This window comes from Myotis yumanensis, unplaced genomic scaffold, assembly GCF_028538775.1.
Source record: "Myotis yumanensis isolate MYYU_CA2020_CCGP unplaced genomic scaffold, mMyoYum1.0.hap1 SCAF_9, whole genome shotgun sequence".
Classification (NCBI taxonomy): Eukaryota; Metazoa; Chordata; class Mammalia; order Chiroptera; family Vespertilionidae; genus Myotis; species Myotis yumanensis.
The window spans coordinates 55,364,878-55,388,603 of NW_027223760.1; the positions used below are offsets into that span (position 1 = coordinate 55,364,878).

Sequence of the window (23,726 nt, forward strand, 5' to 3'; positions counted from 1 at the left end):
ATGAAAAATTCTGCCAACACATTTCGCTCCCATTCTTAAGTGAAATGGAGTTTTTTCTAATGACCACGGGCAAGGTAAAAATGTTACAATCTTCACATTGCTGTATGAGAAGGCTGTGTAAGATATTCATAGTTGCTCTACTGTTATCAAACTAGTTTTCATTACAATTTATTCTGTTTCTGTTTTATTTTCCTTTGAAAAGAGGACAAGGCTTTTTGTTCCTGAGTTGTTTCTAAGTCAGTAAGAAGATGAGATGAATGAGCTGGATCTGTAGTAACTGGATCTGTAGATCCAGTTTGTCTCCCTGAGCTACTAGTAAATGCGCTTATTCAATTAACAAATAGAAGTGCCTGCAGGTCAAGCCATGGTGCTACTAGAATGTCACACATACCTTTCTTCTCTGACTAAAAGCCAAAATAATGAAAAACTGAACACACCTTTATTTCTCCTCCTGTTATAAAATCAGATGCCACTCCTAAAGTTTACACAGGCAAAATAGCAATGCTACCAGATGTGGGTTTTAGTTGATTTCTGCATTTAATCTGAATTCTCACTCCTTATTTTTAAGTAGAGGTGAGAAACTCAAGGTAAAGAAACAAATTTTGAGAAAATCATTAAATCTAAACCCAAATACACATTGCGATGATCCTCCACAAACTCCACATTCAGCTTACCATTATAAGAGACTACTAGAGGCCCAGTGTATGACATTCCTGCACTGGGGAGGAGGGATAGGGGGGCTCAGTCCAGCCTGTGCCCTCTCACAGTCCTGGACCCTTCAGGCCTAAACCGGCAGGTGGACATCCCCCGAGGTGTCCTTAGTGCTGCTGTGGAGGTGGGAGAGGCTCCTGCCACCACTGCTGCGCTCACCAGTCATGAGCCCGGCTTCTGGCTGAGCAGCACTCCCTGTGTGGGAGTGCACTGACCACCAAGGGGCAGCTCCTGCATTGAGCATCTGCCCTCTGGTGGTCAGTGCATATCATAGCGACCAGTCATTGCACTATTCAGTTGATTTGCATATTAGGATTTTATTATATAAGGATATTAAATTCACACTGGGTTGAATATTTGGAATGTATTTGAAAATATGTTTCAGAAAACCTTTCAAAAATATTTATTTATTGAAATATGTAAATTAAATATGTAAATCATTATTTTTTATCAAATAAGTATCACACTAGAATAAATTACAATATGAGATAACCTCAAAATACAAAAAATAATTATCTCATTTTTATGAGTGGATAAATGGATAAATAGATCAAGTAGTTCATAATTCAGATAAAGAAAACATTTGAAAGAATGGTGCTACTCTACAAGATACAATAGTCAAATACCCAAAATGGAAATATAGGAATAATAAAACCAATAACAACCTTTTCCTTATATATCCCCTTATAAGAAATTAGGTTTCAACATAAAACTATATCAAGATAAAACATCACAAACTTAAGGTATTTATTTGTAAGTTCTCAGGCACTGTGGAATACTCCCCTTTTGATAATGATGTAAACAGATAAAACACCTGATCTAATGTAACCTGTATTTAAGAAGTGATAGGTGATTAAAATATCAGCACCATTAAGACTGGTATTAAGGGATCATTTAATGGTGTTATACTAGAAATGTCAAGGTTCCAGGCAGATATGGCATCTCTTTAAATGCTCATTGAGAAAGCTTTAAAATTCTGTAAACTTTGTGACAATAAAAAAATGCCAATCCAGCAGAGTGAATTTAGGCACCAGTAGACCAAAGGCAGCGTTCTTAGGTTGGAGACCCAAAGAGCTCCAGTATTATTGAGCCATTTTCAATTCTGACAAGTTAAAAATAAACAACTACTGTGTTCATTAATAATTCTATATAATAAAAGGCTAATAAGCAAATGGACCAGACAACAACCGAACAACCAAGCAACTGGTCCCTATGACATGTGCTGACCACCAGGGGGCGTGCACAGACCATAATGAGCATCCGCCATGGCATGATGGTAGAGCAGGTAAGCAGGGATGCCAGACCAAGGTGGGGCATCGGTCGCTGTCTTCGGGGCGAGCCTCTGGTGGTTAATGAAAATTCTTTGCTCCTGCATGCCATGGTCCCACACGGCACTCACACCTGCTACCAGTGCCAGCCCAGCTTGCACCTGCAGCCGGCCCTGGAGCTGCCACTCGCACCCACTGCTGGCACCGGACGCCAGTCCTGATAGCCCCTGAGGGCTTCTCCACCTTCCCCTGCTCCTGAGGGTTGATCGGGGCAGCAGCCACTGCTCACACCCGCTGCTGGCACCAACCCCAATCGCTCCGTACCATCAGCGGGTGCGAGCAGGGCCAGTGACATCAGCCAGCGTGTGGGAGCAGTGGTGATGGGAGGAGGGCTGCTGGCAGACAGGGACAGGGGACCAGGGGCCACAGCTGGAGGGGCCGGGCAGGGCCGAGACCTGCCCTTGTGCCTACCGCAGCCTCTTGGCCCCTAGTCCTGAAATAAGAATTAGTATCTTAGTAGCAGAGTATCTGCTATTGCTATTTAGTTCTTATATTCCTCTTCATCCTTAATAAAAGAATACTGGGCAAAAGGTAAATTTGTAAGGTCACCCCCTCTAATCACAGCTTTCATCTATAAACCAAGAGAAGAGGCCTCAGAATGTACATGCCAGCACCTTGACCTTTAACTTTCCAGCTTCTTGCCAGCACCTTGACCTTTAACTTTCCAGCCTCTAGAACTGTGAGAAGTAAATGCCTGTTGTTTAAGCCACCCAGCCTATGGCATTCTGTTATAGCAGCCCGAGCTGACCAGTACAGAAGTGTCCTATGGAAACTCGATATATGCTCTTTACAAAGGAAGAGTGAGAGCTTCTAGCCACCTTTCTCAGGATGCCAGCATGGAATTTGATATCATGAGGACCAGCAGCCATCACTGAGAAGGAGGTGACCTTGAAGATATCATAGGTGGAGGTTGGAAATGACAGAACCAGACCTGGTGAAAATGTGGAGCTGCCTTATTAGCCCTGCTTCTAAAGGTCCTACTTCTGGACTTCATTCACAGGAGAGAGAAAAAAAAAATTATTTTGTCTGCACCACTGTTATATTTTGTTTATTCCTTCTCTACCCCCCCCCCTTAATTTCTGCAGAACCTAACTGTAATTTATGTGAAAATAAACAAGATCCAAAGGAGAAAAGACCTGCATACAGATGGAACCAGGCAGAGAAACTTCATCCTTCATCAAATTTGTAATTATTTCTAGTCCCTGAGAGAATAACAAGAGAAACTTGATTTCAGAGGGTATGGATAGCCTCTGTATTTCATGTTATCTTATTCTCATTATCTTATTTTCTCATTATTAAATGTTGGCACTTTTCAGTTAATCCTTCTGTAATGTAAAATAATAGTCTGAGAGATAAGGGGAAACATAGGTATTATTAGATGTGATATTTCAATTAGTATAATCAATATATTTGATTCCAGATCTTGTTTTCCAGAGCTGTCTAAATCAGTTAAGAACTAACTTCTAGAATTCAGTCTAAGGGTGGTCATTTGTATTGTGATGCAAATCTTATATACTTAAAGGAATTTAAGTAGACTAAAGAAATACAGTTTTCTTAGTTTTTGAAAGTGAGTATATCTGATTTCCATGAATTATGTTTTATGGAAATATCTTACAATAATCTTTTTATGTTTTGTTTTATATTTTGAAACAATTTCAAATTTGCAGAAAATTTGCAAACATGGTAGGAACTTTTTTCATGAACAATTACAGAGTATGTTGCCCAAATGATTTTTCATCACTTTTGCTTACTTTAGGATTGCCAACAAACAACAACATTTTCTTACATAAATATAATACAACTTCAAAATCAAGATAATAACATGATTCTAGACTAGCTTCTTTTGTTATAAAAGCCGTTACTGAGACAATTGGTGAAACTTGAATGGAATTAGGATTAGACAACACTAATATGTCAGGTTTATATTCAACTTTACCAATTCTTTTTTGAACTAACTACATTTTATATACGCTTTAACATAAAAAAGTTGATTTTTTATATTCTAACAATAATTCATTTTTCCTTTCAAAAAATTATGTTTCATGTGTTTAACTTTTTTTCTCTGTATTGAATTTTTTTTGGTGACATTGGTTAATGAAATTATACAAGTTTCAGGAGCACAATTTTACAACACATTATTTGTGGTCTATGTCCATGAGTGTTTTCTCTTTTTTGCTCAATAATTGTGAAATAAGATGTACAACTCAGTTATTTTGAAAACTGATTTATTGCCATCTTAAAATATCACATTTGTTTTGTTAAATATTTTGGTAGAATAAGAGGGTGAAAACAAAATATGAATATATTAAAAATTGGTTATCCTAAAACTATTTGATCTTGGAAGTAAATATTTATATAGCATTTGAAATAATTTTAAGTGGAAGATTATATAAAACATATGAAAGGTGAGTTACTCTGTCTAAAGTTTAAAAAAATTACCCTGAACTCTCAGTCTCACAGTACCTACCACTGGACTTGAGGCATCCTACAGAATCTGATGCTTCTCAAAACAGTTTTTAAGAAACATTAGGATTGGGTAATGCAGAGGAATCTAGAAAATACTAATAACAGGAAAAAGTATTCAAGGAATATTTTAGAGCATGTGTGGTACTTAAAATCTTGAAGAATAATTATAAATTAGGTGTGAAAAGAATTCACAAGGAAACATTTTATACTAGATTATTCTCTATAGAGAATAGAACTAATCAGATAAAGTCATATTCACTCACATAGAGAGGCAATTTCATACAGTAAATATTAAAGGACATGGCTTTAGGAGCAGGCTGACTTGGAATCCCAGGTCAACCACTGCTCTCTATATAATCTCCTTCCCTTAGTGATCTCATTTCAAATGATGGCTTTAAGTTCCATCAAAATGCCTTTCACTTCCAAATTCATATCTGTCTTCTGTCCTAAATTGTAGATTCACAAATCTGTCTGCCTACTTGACACCTCCATTTAGATGTCTAACGGCATCAGAAATTTCTCTCCAAACCTTACTCACGGAGATCCTTCTCCATCTTTTCAATTGCACGAGTCAATCATTTTTGAGGTGTCCCTGAAGTCTCACTTCTAATCTAGCCATCTTACATAAAATTATAGACAACCCCAACCCTCTGTCCTGGCACTCCTTACCCTTTTTCTCTCCATTGTCCCGTATCACTTATAAACGAGTGCATTATATGTATGGAGACAGGGACTCACTTTAAAAGTTGTTGTAATGCTCAAATTATCTTGGCCAGAGAGGGAGTTAAAATGACAATGAGGGACTGATTATGAAATAATCAACAGGCTTGAGCCCAAAGCGGGAAAAAGACAATGGACACACACACACACACACACACACACACACACACACACCAATCAAAGAAAGGGAATTAATTGTTATACATACACCATATAGTTGTGTATAGTGCATAGGTGTTGTACAGTTTAGTCTTGTGCTGATTTTAAGAAGGAGATACTGCAAATAAGAAAGAGTAGGAAGAGGGAGAAGCAATTGTGGTGGGGACAACACTGGTTTACTTTTAGGTATCTCAGTATAAAGTTCCTTTCTTCGTCTTGTGTTAAGAATATTACAAACTACATTTTTTTTGTCTTCAAGTGATCCTTTTTTGAAAAGTTTTCTCAAAGAATAATTAGGGACAAGGTACCTTTTGTTTAATACACTTTAAACAATTGTTCTGTTTTTCTACTTATTGGTTCACATGGGAATAGTCACCTGTATCTTCACAGCTCCTGCATGCTAAGAAGTTGCAGTTTCACTTAAACTTGATCATATGCACTAAAAGTAAACCTCTTGTGCGGGTGATGACAAAGACAGAGTGCCTAACCACCTCTATTTGAAGTCCCCTAGGACTCGGGTTAATTAATGAGACTCATCCTAAGGTTATACATGATCTATTACTTCCTCTAATTAGAAATAATAATCCTGATCATTATGCTGGTTAGCTGGAAAGAAGTAAGATGAATGTGCTTAACTATGATTAATAGTCTTCTTTAAGCAGTGTAGATCTCTTCTGTCACTGAGTTATATGCAAACTGGAAAGCAACTCAATATTTTTAATGATATAATTTTTTTAAACTCACAAAAAGTAATTTTCTTGTACATCTATTTACCTTTTCTGATAAACAAATATTTTATTACTTTAAAATTGATTACCACACGAAAATGAATTATTTTTACCATTTTGCATGAAATAGTTATCCAAGATTTAAGTATTTTACCTTTTTAAATGTTATCCCCCAAATTCTGTTAATACCTATGTGTATTATGTTTTACTACATTCTACTGATGTGAAACAGTCTATTTTACTTAATTATGAACTAATACTCTCAAATTCAAAACATTATAATGATGATAGCATTAAGTTATATTTATTTGCCACTGTTTTATGAGGGCCGATGTCTATACTTTGCTTCTTGACAACTTTCCCTGATATTTTTATATGCCACAGAAAGCGTGAAAAGTTATTGTCTGGCTAGTGGGATGAAACTCATAGACATAAAACGTTAATCGCCTACTGTATTTAATGTGACTTATTTAGTTGGAATAAGATTGAATATTTACAATAATTTTGAATAAAAAATGCAACTTATACTGACATGTCAGTGTAAAGCTTCTAAAATACTGCACACACATTTAATTTTAGTTTAAAGCCTGGGTAAAGCATGGTCTGATTATTCAAATCTTAGGAAACTGAGAGGAAAAAAGGTGTCATTCTAGTACATGTATGATTTTTATTTAAATCCGCAAAAGTAAATGGAAGAAAAAGGTGGTCAGGAATTTAGTATTTATATGCCTGTTAAAAGGCTGTAGCCAACAAGACGGGGCACCTTAGAGTTAAAACACATAATAAATTCAGATGATCCTCATTCAAAACTCAGTTTTACCAATGACTAACTGTGAGGCCCTGAACATAATTTGACTTCTGAACACCAATATGCTCATTTCAAAAGTATTAAATAATTATGATATTTATCATATTATTATTGAGGAAAATTAAGAATAACATTTATCTTATATGTTATAAAGCAAATTCACTTACTACACCTAAAATATTACTATAGTGCCTAGCATAAACTGTTTAAAAAACAATGTATATTTTCCTTTCCTGTTGAGACATGCCTAGCCAAGTGTGAAACATACTTAGATGAACATAACATCATAAATGATTAATCTGACCAGAATGTCACTCTGTTAATCAGCTATAAAACTGATGTGTTGATAAATTAATAAAGATTTTTCAGAAGACATCTTCAGAGCTATTTTGCACATTAAATAAATGCGTTAATACCTTGACATATGCCCCTCTAAGAAGAGCACAGCAGTAACAAATATGAAAGATACTAAAATTTATACTTTAAAAAATCATACCTGCAGGCCTTGTCCATCCACAGTGACCGAGTTGGCTCTTTGCATTTTGTTCTTGTCAGTCACTTTGTTTGGCTGCTGACCAACCTTTTCCTTTTTCACTGTTGCTTGTCTTTCCTGTAATAAAAAAAAAACTATTTAAAAAATGTTGAATCATTTTACTAGAAGGGGCAACATATAGATTTTCATGGTTACAAATTTGGGCCCAAATTACTAGTGACTAATACAAAAGCAGTTACTTTCAACTGGCTCAATATACTAGTAAATGAGAGATGCATGATCAAAACATCAGTTAAAGAAAGAATGTGAAAGAAAACCAAATTGTATTATCTCTATGGGCCCACTTGTGACTATCAATAGTTATTCAGGAACACTAAAGCTGATTTTTTCATAAACAATGATAAAGATATAAATAATATAGGGTTATGAATTAAATATTCAGTAACAAGCTCTAAACATAATGCTTATAAATAAAGGCAACATTGAAAATGAATTCATGATAGACTTTTAAGCTACTATGAAGTTACTATCAAGAATGGCATAAAACTCGTATTCCATCCCATTGAATCTCTTTGTTCACCATAATAAAAAAAGTTTGTTGTAGTTATCTGCTTCTCTTTCTATTTCCTCTCCTCTTATTCTCTTTTCAACTCACCTCAATAAGTGCTATCATCATTAATTTACAAATCAGCTTATAGCAAAATTATCAATGGCCTTCTCATCACCATACCTGTTTATCAATCTTCATCTTCTCAACCTTTAAGCAGCAATGGACAGAGCTATCATCTTTCCTATTAAAAGCTTGTCTCACTGGGCTTCCAGGTCATCTCTCTCTTAGCTCTCTTCGTACTTCACCCACTGTGCCCTCATAGTCTCTTTTGCTGGTTCCTCCTTCAGCGTGGCAGTCCTTAACACTTAACCTCATCTACACTCACTCCCTAGGTTAGCCTCATTGAATCCAAGGCTTTCGATTTCAATTCTATCGTGAAGACTTCCAAATTTGTTTTTCCTGTTCAGATTTCTCTCTTGAACCTTAACACCTACACACAAATGCCCTTTCTATTTGTCCACATGGATGTCTAAAATCCATGTCAATCCCCAAACGGTCCGAAAGTATATATTTTTAAAAATTTTCTGTCTAGCCCCCTGAAAATAAGTCACCACCTCCATCATTATAGGAGTTAAGCCATCATTACGCTATTTGCCTATTGTAATCATAACCGAATGGATCAATTCAATTTCAACTTTGCCTCCATACAATCAATTCTCTATACAACAGCCACACTCATCCCTTCCACTCCAGCTACACTCACTTCAGTGTGCCTTGGCCACAAGATCATGCTCTTAATTCAGGGCTCTTGCAATCATTTTGCACTGTACTAGAAAGCTCTTATTTGTGTATTTGTTGAACTTGCTCCTCAATTACTTTGGGTTTCTTGTCAAATGTCAGATATGGTTCTCTATTCCCTTTAGCCTCCTTGTGAGTGTCATTTAATACAACCTGAAATGTTATCAATTTCATTCATTTAATTCCGGTCTTCCTCTGCTTGATAAAAGCTTCATGAGAGAAAGGACTTCGTGTGTTTCACTTTTCTACAATAGAGCCTAGATCAGTACCTGCCAAAAGTCAGGATAAATGGGAAAAATACATGAATTTTAACATCAAAACAAAAATAAATTAAGTGCGTTAAGCATGATATTGAGAAAGATACTTCGGCCATGTCTAGGCTCAAAAAAAAAATTGTCCTGATCAATTAGTAATGTTTTCCATGTGTGCCTAAATGATTGAATGCCACTTTCTTATCACTTATTCAGATATATATTTCCTAGTTTCTGTATTTATTTTTAGAGTACTATTTCAGTTCTGTAATTTAGGAAAATGTTTGTAAGTGGACTTAAAGGTAAAACTTTTAAAAATGTACCAGGGACAGAAGACTTAGAAAACTTTTTGAACCAAAATAAATGCTAATCAGGATAGATCATTTACTTTGCAATTTCATGGTGCACAGACACTACATATATATTTTTGTGTGTGGCTGAAAATGTATGTTACAATAGGATGCTTGAAATTCAAATTCTTTGGAAAATGATGTACTTATATATAAGCATAATTTCTGGCAAAAATATTGACATTATAAAGATTGATCATGCTTTATAAGATTATAAATTACAATTTTGTCAATAAATAGTCAAGAGTATAATGCATAGAAAGAGTTAATTATAGGATGAAGTTTGGACTAAAAAAGCCTGAGATGAATCCCATTAATGCTACTTAAATATTGTGCAACCTTAGAGAACTTATTCTTCCTATTTCTCAGAGTGTGTAAGGATTAGTAGAAAATGTATAACGTCCTAATGCTCTGCCTGTATTATGAATAATGTAAAATGAGCATGGTTCTGCCTTTAATGTGTTCATCAATATTACCATTATGCAAAGTGTTTGTTATATTTCCAAATGTGTGTGTATACATGTGTGCACATGCGCACGCGCGCGCACACACACACACACACATGTGTATATATATATGTGTGTGTATATATATATATACATATATATATAGTTACATTAGCATCAGTTTATGTAAGTTAAGCTCAATGTTTATATTTGAAAATCTACAGGTTATGCTAAAAGTTCAAAAATGGAATACTATGAGTAAATATGGGAATAGCTTCTTCCCAGGTTCTTACATACAGGTTAATAAAACACGATAACAAATACTATATAAATATCTATAATTTAAAAGATATACTTAAGTATCTTATATTCTAGCATACCTTTATAACTTATATTTTGCCATATAACCCAGCAATTGTCATTTAATTTCTAAAGTACTTAGGTTATGGGAATTAAATATAATTTGAGTTGGCTTGTCTCATTGGAAGTAGATATTTGTGACCCTGCTATTTATATATGTAGTTCTGGAAAGTTAAGACATGTAAGTCTGTAAAGAGCTACCGTACCATCTATTAGCATTATTTTATCCTTGGCTATGCATAGAGTTAGGGGAATTTCTTCGTGGTAAGAATCTCCAACTAGCACATAGCAGTTGATTAAGTGGCTTGATGTCTCTCCAGGGCATCATCCCACTGAGTAAACTGTGGCTAAGACTAAACAAATGCTTTGTTGCAACAATTATAAAATACAGGGTGGGGCAAAAGCAGGTTTATAGTTGTTTCCAAAGAAATTAATGCAAAAATAAATAATACCAGAATAAACTCTGTTTCATATACTCACAACTGTAAACCTACTTTTGCTCCCACAATGTATATGAACAAATTTTAAAAAACCTAAATTAAATTTCAATCAATAAAATTTCATTTTTGCGATCTACAATTACAAGAAAGAGAAATATAACAAGTTTAAAAAATTTTCAGTGTGTCATCTAGACCAGTGGTCGGCAAACTCATTAGTCAACAGAGCCAAATATCAACAATACAACGATTGAAATTTTTTTTGAGAGCCAAATTTTTTAAACTATATAGGTAGGTACATTGTTATTAACTTAATTAGGGTACTCCTAAGGCTTAGGAAGAGCCACACTCAAGGGGCCAAAGAGCTGCAGTTTGCCGACCACCGATCTAGACAATACTAAAGTGGTAAACATTTGTTTACTCACATACATACTCAGAAAACCAAGTGGTTTCTTTGTTTGGGGAAAAATGCTTACTGCATTGAATTTGTGGAATTAATCAAGCTGAAAATTTTACAACAGAAGAGACTCAGAACCATTTAATTTTCCCCAGGGCTTTCTTTTTATTATACTTATTTATTTTATGTTTATTTCCAAATTTTGTAGAACTCTCTCTGAGATATTCGGTATATTTTATTTAAGCAGCATAAACTAACAGGAGGGTAGTTGGATACTTTTCATATTTCCACTGAGAAAATATTTACTTCTGTCTTATTTTATATGAGGGGCAGGAAAGGGTGGGGAAAGGCATGTTTCAAAATCTGTTGTCCACAAACATCTCACTGGTCTGTTTTGAGGGTTAGTTAACCCTGGCTCTCAGAGCTCTATTGGGATATCTGAGTTACACCCACTGTTGCAGTTATTAAAAACTGTCAGGAAGAGCTCACGAACATTATTGTGCATCATTGTTCAGAATAAAATAGCTCTCTGATAACAGAGGGCAGTGTTCATCACTCCACCTTCAGGATTTTGTTTTCAGTTTTGGGGCCTTAAATAACAAAATAAATTGGTTATAATTAAGACAAATTTTGTTGTGCCAGATAAATTATCCCAGATATAAAAAGAGCTGGACAATTATTGCTGTAATCGATAGAAGTTATTCAAACACTGAAAAGAGCCACTCTAACCCCCAAAATATGAAGGAATATAGAATGTATAACTACATATAAAACACAGCTATTGATATTTCAGCATTTTCAAATATCAATCATTTGTGTTTGCTATGTAGGCGTTATAAATACAAAATTCAATGTTTTGTGATCCTTGGACTCTACAAGTAGCACAAGAGATCTTAACTGGGGAATTTATTGTATTAGAACTCCGAAGAATAATCACCATAATGCACGCAGAAGAAAAGCTACAAAGACCATTCACAGAGAACAGAAGGATGAAACAAATGAGATTTTTTTAAAAAAGACCTCACTTTAAATATGTGCTCTAAAAAAATCTTTGTCTGTCTCATGCTGATTCTCAGATGTTTTTCGGATTTGTTCATGGCCGAAAACTGCTTTCACAAAAGGGATGTTTACCACTATCAGCCTGCTGGGATCGATCATTCACAAGCTGCAAGCAGCAAATGATGATTACCTGGAGCACAGGGTTTTCTTCTTTTTGTCCAATCTCAGCATGAGCGACAGGCAGCAGCAAAGCACCTCCATTGGTACAAAGCCACAGAGAAGGGGAGGGGCTGCTTGGCTGCCAACAGCCTCCTTCAAAGAAATCCTGCAACTCACTTTCTCTGCTGTTGCACCACTTGACTGAATGGAGACTCAGCCCTTTCGGCCACTAGAGCTGGGCCGCAAGAATTTCCCAGAAACTCTAGAATTTTCACCCAAGGTGACCCTTGGGTAGTCATAATATAAAAATCTCCCCAAAACAGAAGTGTCACCATGTCATTGGGACTTATAAGGGTTATGATCTCCAAGAAACCAGCTTACTGACAGTGGCCAAGCTGTACCTTTGATTACTGTGACCCTTCTGTGGGATTTGAACATTTCTCTGCCCAGAGAAACGATTTCATTTGGAAAATGGCAAATTCTCTGAATCCTGGGGCAAGTTATTTACTTTCTCTAACTCACCATTTAACACATCTATAAAATGAAAAGTTACATGTGATGATAAACTGAGAAAATGTGAAGTACTGGCATAAAATTGGCAGTCGATACATGGCAGTCATTTTTCAAATATAAAACATAGTGTTATATGTCATCAGTAAGTTTAAAACAGGTATGCTGCTTGGGCCATAATAGATAAAAATGGGCTCTGTGAAGGCCGATGCCAAAATCATGTAATTTGGGCTGCTTACTGACAAATGGTAGTGCCATTATAAAACGAAGTGTGTGTATGTGCCTGAAATTCACTCACACTCATTCCCTTTGTAACCATACTAATGGAAGCCACAGTAAGCCGAAGGTTAAAAGCAAGGGGGCAGGACTCTTCTCTCTGTACACTCATCATCTCTATCAGTTGAGTTAAATGGTCAACATAGTCATTCCTGAGTATTAACCAATCTGTTTATTTCAGCTCCAAGTAGATGTTATCTTGTCATTGTAACTGTATAACTTAATTATTACTCAAGCCATTGAATTGTGTGTATAAAATGGGTTGGTCTATGAAAATAACTCGTATGCTTTGAAAAGACAGACTAAGGAGGGGTGTGTGTGTGTGTGTGTGTGTGTATGTGTGTGTATTAGTCAAGTTGGGTTTGGGCACAATGACTGTGAAAGCATGGAGAATTACTAATCAACATTAAGGTTGTTATTTACTACAAATTGATCCACAGATATCCTTGACTTTTTGTTATACTCTAAAACAAGTGAAAGAAATTGAAAACAATTGCTTTCATTAATATTTGAATATCTTTAAACAAAATAGGAGCACTTTTGTTTTACTTTAGAAAAGAAAGACTCATGACACAGACAGTAGCATGGTGATGCTAGAGGGAGAGCGGGAACAGGGAGATAGAAAAGGGTAAAGGAGGGATGCATGGTGATGGAAGGAGACTTGATTTAGAGTGATAAACACACAACCCAATATACAGATGATGTATTATAGAATTGTACACCTGAAACCTATATAATTTTATTAACTAATAAATTCAATAAAAATTTTAATTGATAATTGAAACTTATGGGTGTGAAGACTGTGATAAATGCAAGAAAAACCATGCCATTTTCCAAACAGTGGCTATGCCCTCATAGGTTGTCAAAAGTGTAGCCAATGAATATTTATTTACATATTATAAGTAAAATGTTAAAGGTATGTATATATCTTTCTGTATAAACTTTAAACACATTTTCAGTTAACCTATAAGCAATTAAGCAATTGTTCCTGATAGTACATTAGGCTTTCTCTCTCTCTCTCTCTCTCTTTATTTCTGTGAAAATATGTTAAAAGAAAAAGAAAGCCATGTGTGAAGATTTTTAAAAACTTTATAGCAGAAAACTTTTTAAACAATTTTTTTAAAAGCCTATTATGAAAACAGCAATTCTGGTTCATTTATTCAAACTATATTATATACATTATATGGTTGAATGAGAGGCTTTGGAAATTAACAAATCTAAAGAAAAAACTTTAAATTTTAAATACAGTGCCTATGTTCACTTGATAGGCTACAATAGGGGCAAAAGCAAACTCTAGGACCTAAACAGATAAAATTAATTCTTTTATGCTTAAATAATTAGACCACAAGATACATTTTTCTAATACCTTTGTTACTTGAGTATGTAGTTTAACATATCTCTTTTATAACAATTATCATAATGGTATCAACTAACTTAAACAACTTAAAGCAGTTTCATATTTCCTGTAGATCAGAAACATATTTCAAGCATATCTCCAAGTATATTTTCAAGTAATATCTCTAGTTAGAAAATGAGATTTTTTAAAGTCTCCATGAGGACATCTCCACCTTTCAGAATACTTTTTAGGGAGGAGTAAAAAGAGTTTATTACATTTTTGTGTGCAATTATGTTATTTTCTAAATAAATTCATACTCTAATATGTTATCCTCACATGCAATAACTAATACTTTCCTAAGAAGCGGATGGAAACTGTAATTGTATGGAAACAATACCATTCGAGCATATCCTTCAGAGATAGTAACAACTGAACAGGATTTTGTCACAGAACACGTGGCGGCTTTGCTGCATTAATGCAAAGGCAAAGCTAGCACTTCACTGAAAATAAATGTGGCAATGCCTGCACTTATTTTCAAAACAAGTCATTTATTCTGTGACTATATTTTATTAGCATGGCTTTCCATGCGATGTCACATGCTAAATAATTCATGCAGGTGTACTGTTTTAAAGGGATGAGCACGTCTTTTTCCCCCCTTTTTTCTTTTGATCAACCCCTCCACCCCAACCCCCCACCCAAAAAAAAGGAGAGAGAACTCAAAGATATAGACAACAGTGTAGTGGAGGGGGCAGGGAGAAGAAGGCATTGAGGGAATGAATGGTGTTGCCAAAAACTAAATAAAATAATTTTACAAAATAAAGGGATGGGCACTGCAAATGAACAAGTTTCTCAACACGTTATCATTGAAATCTGTGTTTTAATGGCTCGGAGGATTTGCATTAGGTTTTCTGCAAGGTATTTATGTTTTAATTGGACAAATAAGAATCCCGCTACTTTTATACCTTGGTCAAAATTCTTTGCAACATGACCTTTCTTTTTCTCTGTATACTATACTTTGTTTCACATAACTACTTGCTTATCTAATGTTTGTCACAAATGTAGATTGAAAATGCTTCCTGTCTATCCCATCATGAAAATCTAAAGACCCCTGAGGATATGAGAAAAAAATGAAATATATAAATTAATATTAATAGGTCACTGACACAAGCCACAATCTTTTTAACAATACAAGGTGTATGAAAGACCTCTAACTGCAAGTGTGAAAACCTTTTTTGCTTACTCACCTCAGGGACTGAAACTCCTGACGTGGGCAGATTCTGTTGAAAAGAGAAATTCATATTAAAGCTGGAACAAAAGTCAAACTGAAAACAAACATCAATGACGGTTCTTATACAGCTATTCTCCTGTGGAAAAAAAAATAATAAACATGAAATATATTTGTTGTCATAATCTGTCTGATTATATTCATTCACTAAATAAATTATCTTTTCACAAAATAAGGAATGCTCTAATACAGAGTCAGATTGTAGAATCACTTATCCCAAATAGAATTTCATCCGCTCAAAGTAGACTGACCAACATCGTTGGCCAGCTTCACCAACTTCTCTGCAACAACACTGATGTATTTTAGAATAAGAACTCATCTCTGGTTCCATTATCTTTTATAAACAATCCCAACTCATTCTTGAAGTTGCCTGTTTACCCAGACCCCTTTTCCATTTTCCACTCCAACTCTCATTCCTTCCTAAAAATACTCAGCGTCTTTTTTATGTAGATATAGTTTATGCTGTTGTTTTGATTTTGTAATTCTCTGGAAGTAAGAAAATATTATTAATCAGTAAAAACAAAAATATAATCAGTAAAATAAGAAGCAAGATTTTTCTTGAGAGTAATTTTTTTTAATGAGGTTGAATACACGGAAGCTAGTTTTCATGAGAGTGTATCCTCAATGACCACCACCCCTCCTTTTCTGAATCACATTGGAAAGGTTTGCTTCTGGCAAGAAACAGACCAAAGGTTACTGAATTCCAAAAGCATGTGTCCTATGGGACTTAGAACAAAATTGGAAGAATAGACACTCATAATATGAGATAAAGGTTTCCAATAGTGCGTGTGGTGGGGGGTGGGGTGGGAGAGTAGGAAACTTGGATTAGAAGCTAGGAGTTCTGCCCGGCTGTGATGGCTCAGTGGTTGAGCATCAATCTATGAACCAGAAGGTCACGGTTTGATTCCTGGTCAGGACACAAGCCCGGGTTGCTGGCTCGATCCCCACCCAGTGTGGGGCATTCAGGAGGCAGTTGCTTGATTCTTTCTCATCATTGATGTTTCTATTCTCTCTCTACCTCTCCCTTTCTCTCTAAAATCAATAAAAAATATATTTATTTTTAAAAAGCCAAGTGACCCTAAAAAAGAGGGAGTGGAGAGTATATTCCATTTTCCTCCCCAGGACCAACAAGCTATGTGAGGAGGACTTTGAATAGAGCCCCAAAATAGATCTGAAAAATCTCAGTACACAGTTATCAGTTGATATTCTTACCAGATAGAGCTTCAGAGCAACAGCAAGAACCAAAAGAATAAATAGGTATCTCTGATGTAAATGAGGCCTTACAGGGCTTCACAGCTGCTCAGTATATGGATGGATTAGAAGGATCCAATGCACCCAAAAGTGGAACAGAAGGAGAAAGGGTCTAGGACCGTCCTAGAGAACATTAAGGTGTCCAGGAATACAAAAGAAGGATCAACTGGAGGACAAACTTGGTTTAACTATTCCATTAACAAGAGAACCCTGTGGATGTGACTGTTGTTATTTCTCAAAAGTTTTGAAAGAACTTTCATTGAAAGCTTTCTGATTTGAGTAATATTCTTGACTTAAGGAGTCCAAGTCCATCTACATACACATCGGGCAATGGGTGGTGGGGAAAATATTTGTCCTAGTTTCAACTTGTCAGCCTGCTACTCTCCTTTCTCAGCTTTTGGTTGAAGCTTAGATCTGAATAAACACTTTTAAGACATGAATGCATACTCCCATCTCTATTATAATATATAAATGTTTGTTGTCCTTCAAATCCACATTAATTGCCTTAGCCTATGAGTCCTTACCTATCCAATGCCATGGACCAGGAAGAGTCCTGGAGACTCTCAAGCAACCAAACTAAGACACCCATCAAGTGACCTTCAGGGCGTAAGTCACAGATGCATGCCACCTTGGGAAGAGTCTATATTAACTATACATATGTCTGCACAGAACAAGGCAAGGAAAAAGCACGGGAAAAGATTATAGTTGTCAAATAACCACCAAGTGCAATGCAAGAATTTCAAATAGACTTTATCCACCCACCTCTATTACCAACCCTCCCCCCCAAAAAACTATGAAAGACATTTTAAAGATAAAGCAAAGACTATGCCATGTTGGATGATAAAATTTTCATTTTAAGGCATCACCACCCTCCCAAAATACACCAAAGGATGAAATTGAGCCCTAGTTGCCACTTTCCCAGCACTTGTGTAGAGAATTGGCAATTTACAGATATTCATGTGAGCAGGCTTCTTCCTTCTAGAGCAGTGGTTCTCAACCTTCTGGCCTTTTAAATACAGTTCCTCATGTTGTGAGCCAACCATTAAATTATTTTTGTTGCTACTTCATAACTGTAATGTTGCTACTGTTATGAATCGTAATGTAAATATCTGATATGCAGGATGGTCTTAGGTGACCCCTGTGAAAGGGACGTTCGACCGCCAAAGGGGTCGCGACCCACAGGTTGAGAACCGCTGTTCTAGAGCAATGGGAATGTGGGTTATCTACTGAGAGCAAATGAGGCTGGCAGAGAGAGGAGAGAGATGAAGAAAGTAGTAAAATAGTAAAGAGTTTGTCACTACTTCTCTGAGAATGGGAAAGCAGTTGGCTAAGGATGAGTAACAAGATCAAGCAAAACTGAGGGCTCAGCCTGGCTAGAAGTCAAAAATAAGTCAGACAGAAAGCCACCAGCTTTGAGAAGTTTCTTTAGCAACACTCAGACTCTGTTTGACAGCAACACTAGAAATCCACTCCAAGAATAAGGGTGATGAAACTCTATTTGAGCTCACTTGCAATTACGATCTATGCGCAATGGGTATATATTAAATTACATGCCCACCACTCTCTTCTCCCTGAGTTACAGTAAGAAAACCATGATATCTAGGTAAATTGAAAAAGAAGCAACTTGTTAGAAAACTAATTCAGCTATTATATTACTTCATTTTTATTCTTCTGTATATGATTTTTAAATATCAAGATGAGCAGAGTAAATGTTTTAGTTTTTTTAAAATTACCATGAGTGTATAATTCTAAATGTAATATATTTTTAATCAGAATTAATACAGGAACTGTATGTTTGTATTTAATCAAATGTGAGGTGTGACTAGAGAGGAATGTGATTGATTTTATTTAATCAGTATCATTTTAATATTAAATAGAATACACAGTACAGATAATTAGTTTAAAAGATGCATTTGCCTTCAGGGCACTTGTTAAGTTCAACCTAATATCCAAGAATTTTTAAAAATCCTATTATTCTAAAGTATTGAGATATCTCTTGTCTTCATATTTTCTAACATGTAATCATTTTAAATTGACAATTTAATCCAAATTGTCACAGGACAAAGAAAAATCTTTGCTGGAGAGATTATTAAGCTTTGACTTAGTTAAAAATATAATAAGAGAATAGTTCTCACATTAAAAGGGTCATCAGTTATTTCAAGACTAAAGTAAAATTAACAGAATTATATCTCATACCTTTATAAGAATGTTCCTATTTTTAACAAATTTGCTTTCAGGTTTTTTATTTCATTTAATTCTTCCACTAAACTGATATTTACTCCATTTCTCAGAATAGGAAACTAAGAATGAGAAAGATTAGATGACTAACCTCAGAAGACAAAGTTAGTGACAGAATCCAAACAGAGTGCTTTTTAAATCCCAGGCTTTATTTAATTCAAACAACAGCAGGTTCAACAACAATAAAAATGCTTAAGTCTGTTTGTGAGGCTTCCTCCTGAACAGATCCATCATTTCCCTTGTATTCCTGTGTCTCTATTTTTTAAGTGATTTGGAAAGTAAATAATTTAAAAAGTGTAGAACACAGCAAAGCATGCAGTAACCACAATGTCTCTCTGTAATGCCTGAAAGAATTAGCTTGATATCAATATGGAATAATTGAAGAGAATAACTTCAGTACAGTGGTATGTTAAATAGGCCAAAAAAACAACAACACCCTATTTTCAATAGTTTCTTTTTCTTACATACAATCAGGTACCTCTGGCATCAAAGAAGAGAGAGACAGGGAGAATAACAGGTTCGGGAAAAGAACAACCGCCTTCTTACAATGGGATACTCCTCAGCCTCAGGCCAAATTGTTCTTTGCTCGCAGATGATAATAAAATGTATCAAGGACGATGCTGAGATATAGAAACCAAACACGTTTTTTATTTCTATGAACTTTACTTCCACATCCCAGCTTTGCAAGTTGTTTAACCTTTTCTGATTTTGCAGATCCGGAAGTGTGTTCACTCACACATATGCATACAACACAAATTTTAAAAACAAGTGAAATCAAAATAATTGTACTACCACTGTCACTGTCTTTATTAACATCTTTAATCAATGATTATTTCAGTGTATGGCATACAGCTCACTTAGAAAAATTACAAAATGTTTTACTTTTCCAGTGGCACTTTGACATATCTAATCAAGTATAACCAACAAAAATAAAATATTTTAGAAAATACACATGTTATAATCTTATCGAGGAGCCCTTGCCTAACCACTTCTTGCTGGAGCCCAGTTTTTAAGCTCGCACCCACTTAAATTGAATGGTAAAAAGATTTGTGCCTGAGATGACTTTACTACCCTTGTACTCGCTCAGAAAAATATTCTATTCTTACTTCTGTAAATGTGGCGATTTGTGCGTGTTTGCAGAGTTTGGGTCAGGGGATGTGGAAGAGGAGGGAGAGCGAGGCTCCCTCCTGACCGGCTCCCTCAGGACGTGTGCAGGGCTGTGTCCAGAAGGGAGCACACAGAGCCTGCAGGGAGGTGCACCCGGGCGACGGACATTGGGAAACTTTAGGGGCAGCAAATGTTTTCAGTGAAAATGTTAAAACTGTCTCTTTATGGAGCTATCCAAATGATTCCAAACAGAGATTTCTACATATAAAAGCCATCAGCCAGAGTCACTAAAATCCTCTCTGTTACTCTGTACTGTTTTACCTACTGAATAGCTAGTGAAATTAAGCCATTAGAAATGTTATCCTAACATCATCAGAAGCCAAGATGATTGAAAAAAGCTTCTTCAATTTGCTTTTTTTTTTTTTAGCTCTGCTCCGGGATAGGAATGTGTGTGTATTTACATAGTTCTAAATAATTTCACAAAGAAGACTTACCCTGTGTGCCCCACTCTCTGATATATTCTATTCTCCCCTCTCTTCACTTCTAATCTACTTTTACTCCATTGTTTTTCTTCCCATTCTTCTTTGAAATATGGTCTAGGTCCCCTAAATGTATTTTACCCAATTGTTGGGGACTGCGGCATAAATATTAGAAATAGGTTTAGAACATGGGATTTGGGGTAAGGCAGATATCGCTTCAGTCACTTGCATGTTATGTGACTTTAGGTAAATTTCTTAATCTCTGTAAATTTCACTTTCATCAAGTGTACAGTGAGTATCATAACTATACCAACCTTGGGATTAAAAGGATGCCTGGCATATTTAAATTCTTAATAACATGGTAACTTACTAACTGTAGAACCAAAATGATCCCCTTAGTTCCACTGGGTGCTTAGAGCTCAGCCAGAAAACACTGATTGCACTTTCTTCATCTGGAACTATTTTTATTGCTAAGGAGGAGATGGGAACCAACAGACGTATATTTTCAAATGAACTATCTGTGCTACGGCGATCAGAATAGAGTGGAAGAAGGGAAGATGCAAGAGGGGAGAGAAGAGACAGAAGAGAGAAAGCAATGGAGAAGAAGGGAGAGGGAGGCTTAGAAGAAAAGAAGGAATAGAAAATCCTCCATTGTTCTCCATCCTGAAGACTCTTTCCAAGATCTGAGCAAAGAGAACGATGGCATTGAGCAAGGGAGGGATGGAGCTGATGTTTAGTACGCGGCTTCAGTTTGATGTTTGATGCCTTGCAAATTTCTTAAACATCAGATTCAAACTTTTTCAAAGCACATTTCAAAGTGAAATGCACATGCTTACTGGCTTATTCTTTTCTAATTAGTCTTTAGCACTCATAGTTTACATACAGATGATTAATAGATGTCTATTTATGAGTTATGCATATGTACATTTGAATGTATTTGTGAATGTTTGAGACAGAGGTCTGAGTGGAGTCAGTGGTTTGAAATTTTTTTTAAAATCACCCTGGAAAAAAAACCTAGTATAATAGATTGATACCTCCTGAATTTTAATTTCATAAAATTAATCAACAATACTTCCTGGTAGGGATATTCTTGCACTCAAGAAGTACATGAACCCATTCTAGAAATGTATTGTTGTATCCTTAGTGTGCTGCTGCTTTCCAAAATCACTGTAGGTAATGAGATAATATTGATACTAATATTTAGAATTAAATCATTAGGCTGCTAAATTTTCATTTTCATCAATCTTGGAAAAGACCTTAAATTAAAAAAAAACAAATAAGTGAAAATGAAATTTGTTCTCATCCTTTGTCCCTCTAAATATCCACTGATCGCACACCGAAGCACTTTCTAACCAGGTTAAAGTCCAATTCTGTACTCACATTAGGCTAAGATTCAATTGACTTAAAATTTTACACTAACCGCCAGTCAACCTTATCATGAACTTTCATTATGTGCATGTAATTAATTGGGTCCAACAAACAATATCAGGACTGTGTTATAGACTCTTTTCCCCTGACCATATAATTAGAATATAATTACCCACAGGATATCAGAATGATGCAAAACCTTTCCTCTAAATGCGCCCTCATTAGGAAACAAGTCTCAATGTACATTTATTCAATCATGTGAATTAATTAAAATGTTACTGAAATAAAGGAGGGCAGCAATAAAAAGTATCTGATGTTTATTAAGAGACTACCACTTGAGATCGCCAGGCACAGTTTATATTTAAACCCATTAAACCCATGTAAGAATTTGACCATGTAATGTTATGCACATCCAATATACGTGAAAATCTGGGTGAATGAATTATTGTGTGTCACTGTGTTTTAAAGGAACATAGTACTTTAAATGTATGCAAAACGTAAAGAATCTGCAGAGGATTTTAGAGGCCCCATTATTTCCTGATGAATCCGAAAGGATGTTTTCATGACACAGCAGTGGGCAGAAATCACTTTTAACTCAAAGCACCCAGGGAAATACTTGTTCATCCCACACCTTCCTATTGCAAATCTGACATATGTATTCTGCTATGAGTCAGGAGACAATGGTCTGAACAGCCTAGACTTACCAAAGCTCTAATCATTGTTGTTGTTTAAATAAAGAAAAAGAGTCTCAATTACTTAAGGTAGCTCAAGTTATTTCAATAGCATATTTTCTTTAAGCAGACATTCATATGTACCTAATAATATGTTCTTATAAGAGGATGAATAATATACCACACATTCTTATTATCTAAAACATGAAAGAATGATAAATGTAGAAAGAAGCTGAGGAATATACGATGTATATCCCACAAGAAGCTGCTGATTCATACAGAAACATTCTTCCTTAAAACTATTTATCTTGGTTTCTCTAGTGCCTGCAATATTGTCATATGCAGTAAAATTTATATATTAAATTAATCAATAAATAACTCTAAAACAAAGGAATACACACAGCATTTTTAAGAATATCATAAATAGTAGAAAAACTTAAAAAGGTGTATGTAATATTTCAAATAAGATACTCAGACATTTTCTATATTATCAGATAATTCTTTAGAGAATTTTAGCTTTGTATATAGGTTTTATAAAACTTATTTCTGGTAATTACAATTTGACATTAATCTTACAAATATACATGTACCACTTTAAAATGGAAATTTCAAATGAGCACCAAGATAAATGAGGCTACGTACAAATTGCAGCTTTTAATATGCCATTTTAAGAGCAAACTAACCAATTTTTAAACTGTTGCTTTTTTAAATAAATTTTTTACTCCATAATATATTTTTATATGTTTGAAATATGTGTTATATTTACAAAATAGTGTAAAGTTTCATTCAGATATTGGACTGCTCTTGGTAGAAACCAAAAATGAAAGAAATAATGGACGCACTCTTGCTAAGTAATAAGGGAGATGTTCTCACACAGGCTGGCTTAATTTTTAGCATAAATGCTTCAGTCGAATTTTGTAACAAAGATGTGCAGTTAACAGTCGATTACTAAAAAAGCTGTGACTTAAGTAACATTAACTAAAGTAACATTAACTAAAGTAACATAAACTAATTGTAATTGCCACACAAAAATAACAAACAAACC

General features: G+C 35.2%; 1 protein-coding gene across 4 annotated transcripts in view; it reads right to left on the reverse strand.

Moving 5' to 3' along the window:
* The window catches only part of DGKB (diacylglycerol kinase beta), a 526,570-nt gene that overhangs the window by 313,883 nt on the left and 188,961 nt on the right, over positions 1-23,726 (reverse strand). For all 4 annotated transcript variants that reach the window (XM_070424374.1, XM_070424375.1, XM_070424376.1 and 1 more), the window contains 2 exons: positions 15,527-15,559; positions 7,417-7,530 (listed from right to left, as the gene is read on the reverse strand). In XM_070424374.1, the coding sequence (XP_070280475.1) occupies positions 7,417-7,530; positions 15,527-15,559 (147 nt within the window). The remainder of the gene's footprint in view (positions 1-7,416; positions 7,531-15,526; positions 15,560-23,726) is intronic.